General features: G+C 45.3%; 1 protein-coding gene across 1 annotated transcript in view; it reads left to right on the forward strand.

The window, feature by feature from the left end:
• Positions 1-2,498: 2,498 nt before the first annotated feature.
• Positions 2,499-4,737, forward strand: part of LOC143284281 (glutamate receptor 2-like) — a 99,473-nt gene continuing 97,234 nt past the window's right edge. Inside the window, exon 1 of the mRNA XM_076590975.1 lies at positions 2,499-2,661. Within this exon, the coding sequence (XP_076447090.1) occupies positions 2,511-2,661 (151 nt within the window). The 5' untranslated portion in view covers positions 2,499-2,510. The remainder of the gene's footprint in view (positions 2,662-4,737) is intronic.

Raw genomic sequence — 4,737 nt, forward strand, 5'->3', positions numbered from 1 at the left:
GAAAAAATAACGAAACCAAACAAAATAAAACACTGCATGAGAGAGAGAGAGAGAGAGAGAGAGAGAGAGAGAGAGAGAGAGAGAGAGAGAGAGAGAGAGTACAGACAGATACACACACACACACACACACACACACACACACACACACACACACACACACACACACACACACACAGTTGACTTTTTCTCTGACTCCGCTCTTAATTACCACTCTCCTTGACCCCTTTCAGTCGATCTCTCTCTGTCTGCCTGTCTGTCTGTCTGCCTCTCTCTCTCTCTCTCTCTCTCTCTCTCTCTCTCTTTCTCTCTGTCTCTCTCTATGTCTCTGTCTCTCTGTGTATCTGTCTATATCTCTCTCTATCTCTGTCTCTATCTCTCTATGTCTCTGTCTGTGTCTGTGTCTCTCTCTGTCTCTCCTTTCCTGTCACCTCATCCAAAGCATTGATGATGCATCCAGTTCCAGGGATCAGTTAAGGGTATTGTGTGCTGATTTCGCCTGGCTTGGCTCTCTAGTGTTGGTGTCTTCACCTCCCCCACCCCCACCCCCTCCACGCTCGGACCCCCTATTTTGTTATTCATCACTCTCGTTGGACTGGCCCAGCCTCGTTTTCAACACTGTAAATGACCGCGTATCCAGTTGCATGCAGTCCATCTCGATACAAATTTAGATACACACACATAGAGGCACACACACACACACACACACACACACACACACACACACACAGAGAACGGTTCCTCTTAGAGTTTGAAAGCTTGTGTGGACCAACCAACTAATTTTTTTTTTTTTTAAACTACAGAAAATTCAATATTACCTATCGCACTGTGATACCCACTTGGTGGCAGTGGGATTTTCGGTGTTGGGGGTGGGGGTGGGATAAAGTTATGCAGCCATTCGATACGGGGGTGGGGGGGGGGGTGTAGGTACCGTTTACAGTAATGATATGGTTGTTGTTCTCTGTAAATGTGTTTTTTTCCACACACATACAAAGAAAAGGCGGAAAAAAAGATGGATAGGAAATGGTGTTTGGGGTGTTTTTTTTTTGTTTGTTTGTATTTTGTTTTTTGGTTGTTGTTTTTTTTTTTGTTTTTTTTATAACAGAAAGACGCAGACTGGGTAGACGCGTGGACATGTAAGATGTAGCAGTCGCCAGACGTGAAAGCAGTCCAACATTATTTTCGGTTTTTTTTCAGAGAGAGAAAATAATAGTTACGGTTATTGTTTCCCAGAAGTGGATTTTTTTTTTTTTTTTTTTTTTTTTTTTTTTTTAAATAAAATAAAGACGCAGACTGGGTAGACGCGTGGACTTGCAACAAGTTGCTGTCGCCAGACGTGAAAACAGTCCGACATTATTTTCGTGTTTTTTTTTTTTCAGAGAGGAAATAATAGTAATGGCTATTGTTTCTTTGACGAAGGAGGGGGAGGGGGGGGGGGGGGGGGGGGGGCAATGTTGTTGTTGGTGTTCCATTCAAAAAGGAAGGATGTTTAGAAATCATTACTCCTCGTTTATTTTGGTTTCTGTTGATTCTCGGCGAACAATTTCTGTTATTTGATTTCCTGTTGTTGCTTGAGAGACTGGCTTCATATTAAACGATACCGCTCACCACAGAGAGTGCGTGCACGCGCACACCCAACCAGCCAAACACGCACACACTCACGCACGCACGCACACACTTCATCCTCACTCGCATGCACGCACGCACGCGTGCAACACGCATGCACGCACACAGACACAGACAGAGGCACAGACACAGACACAGACACACACACACACACACACACACACACACACACATACACACGTACGCACGCACGCACGCACGCACGCACGCACACACACACACACACACACACACACACACACACACACACACACAGATACAAGAGCACGGATGGCAAACACAAACACAAACACACAAATCCAACAGAACACAAACTTGTCATTCGCGCAGTGAGTGTGTGTGAGTGTGTGTGCGTGTGTGTGTGTGTGTGTGTGTGTGTGTGTGTGTGTATGTGCGTGAGTGACAAGACGAGGAGACCAAGTCGACACAACACAACACTGAGCGACAGCCTCGTGTGGCAGGCTATACAAGCTAGAGGAGAGTGAGAGAGAGAGAGAGGTGGCAGAGATACAGAGGGAGGCAGAGACAGACACAGAGAGAGAAAGAGAGGCACAGAAAGAGAGAGAGAGACCCAGAGAGAGAGGGGGGAGGTGAGGGGGGGGGCAGGGGGGTAGAGACACAGATACGGAGAGTCAGGGAGCCAAGCAGAAGAAGAGGAGAGAGAAGAGAAGAGAGTGAGTCGGGAAGAGCAGAGGGACACTCAGCCGCACACACAGGAAGAGAAGGACGGACGGAGGGAGGGAGGGAGAGAAGGAAGGAGGGAGAGAGAGAGAGGGAGGGAGAGTGAGAGAGGGAGGGTAAGGGTAGGAGGAGGAGGAGGAGGAGGTAGAGAGGAGAATCGGTCCCAGCGTTTCGGTGCCAGACCGCAGCCAGAGAGCCCTGCCAGCATGGCGTCTTTTTCTCCTCCTGCTGTGATGGCGACTGGAGCGCTGCCGGCCTCGCTGATGGTGTTGTTGCTGAAGCTGCTGCTGCTGCTGTTGATGGCGATGCTGTTGCCGTCGTCGCAGACAATGGCCGCCCAAGTGGAAGTCCCCATTGGTGAGTGAGTGAGTGAGTGAGTGAGTGATGTTGCTGTGTGCTGTTTTGCTGATGGTTGGCTTGGTTGGTTGGTTGGTTGGTTTGCTTTTGTTTTGAGGCAGAAATGCAGCCGTAGGAAATAAAAACAGAAAATTCCACAGTGTGTGCTCTCTCGCGTGTGTGAGTAATGGTGTTATTTTAGCAGTCGACTTCAACACTGATGTTTGGTAGTTGTAGCCATGCAGTGGAAGAAGTAGTAGTAGTAATAGATGTAGTTCGTAGCAGCAGCAGCAGCAGCATTAGTAGTAGTAGTAGCCGTAGTAGTTGAAATGATAGTTGAAACGAAACTGCAGAATGTTTTGCATGGTGGCTCGTATGCGACGTGTCTCGCATTTCCGCTGGAGTGGTGTGAGTTGTGCTAATAATGATCACAGCGTACATATCCTAGTCGATGTTTCGTACACGTGCTGTTATTTGCTTAAGAATGTTATTACGATGTCGTAATGTTTCATTTCTTGTTTTTTTTTGTTTTTTCTTTCTTTCTTTCTTTCCTTCTTTCTTTCTTTCTTTACCTATTATCGCGTGTCTATGGATCTGTTTATTCTATTTCATCTTTTTTTTTTCCATTTTATCACGTTTCGTTTCTTTTCTTAGTTTTTTTTCCCTATTTTTTCCCCTTTTTGATTATTTTGTTACTTATCTATTTAGTTATGTATTTATTCATTTTCTGGATGTGTGGTTTTTGTTTCTATTTTATGGACAATCTGTCAGAATGACACTACATGCGTTGTATTCTAATTTATTTGATTATTTCCTTGTTTCTTTTCTTTGCTTTTTGTTGTTGGTTTTTTTTTTTTGGTTGTTTGTTTTTGTTTTTGTTTTTAATGACACAACGATTTGGCCAACATATTCCCTCATAAAAATTTCATGTTTTTTGTTTGTTTGTATTTTGGACTTGTCCGCCTATTTCTCCTGTGTGTGTGTGTGTGTGTGTGTGTGTGTGTGTGTGTGTGTGTGTGTGTGTGTGTGTGTGTGATGTGTGTGTGTGTGTATGTGTGTGTGTGTGTGTTTATGTGTGTATGTGTTTATGTGTGTGTGTGTGTGTGTGTGTGTGTGTGTGTGTGTGTGTGTGTGTGTGTGTGTGTGTGTGTGTGTGTGTGTGTGTGTGTGTGTGTGTGTGTGTGTGTGTGTGTATGTGCGTGCGTTTGTGTGTGTGTGTGTGTGTGTGTGTGTGTGTGTGTGTATGTGCGTGCGTTTGTGTGTGTGTGTGTGTGTGTGTGTGTGTGTGTGAGTGTGTGGTTTTGTTTGTTTGTATTTTGGTCTTGTTGTCCCTCTATTTGGTGTGTGTGTGTGTGTGTGTGTGTGTGTGTGTGTGTGTGTGTGTGTGTGTGTGTGTGTGTCTGTATTTGTAAGTGTGTGTGTCTGTATTTGTAAGTGTGTTTATGCGTGCTTTTATGTGTGTATGTGTGTGTGTGTGTGTGTGTTTATGCGTGCGGTGCGTTTGTGTGTGTATATGCGTGTGTGTGTGTGTGTGTGTGTGTGTGTGTGTGTGTGTGTGTGTGTGTGTGTGTGTGTGTGTGTGTGTGTGTGTGTGTGTGTGTGTGTGTGTGTGTGTGTGTGTGTGTGTGTGTGTGTGTGCTTTTGAACACGACGTATCTGGTTTAGCCAAACAACGGTGATAACCACAACACAAAGAATAATTCCAAACAATGCATAGTGATTGACATACTGACCTGTTGTATGATATTCTTGGTCCAACGATGACCACCATCAGACCAGCAGAGGAGGAGGCAACTCGCTGTTCCGACTACATGGGCTAGAATTTGATTATAGCGGGAGAGTGTTTTGCCCAAGCTACATAGCCACGCTCTCAACGAAGAGGGCTGTAGGGCTGTCGGTAGTTGGGATGGTCCCCAAAGGCCAGCCAGCCACCAAGGCTGCAGCACTAAAAGCCAGTGCAGTCTTGTCTCTTAGTTTGTGAGTCATAGTCCTTCACAAAAGAGTAAGTTGTAACTGAATTCACATAGCAGTGGAGAAACCATTGATCATACAGTGTAACGTTGTTGCTGCTGGCTCAACTAGTTATAAGCTTATGCC

The sequence above is a fragment of the Babylonia areolata genome, chromosome 7 (assembly GCF_041734735.1).
Source record: "Babylonia areolata isolate BAREFJ2019XMU chromosome 7, ASM4173473v1, whole genome shotgun sequence".
NCBI lineage: Eukaryota > Metazoa > Mollusca > Gastropoda > Neogastropoda > Buccinidae > Babylonia > Babylonia areolata.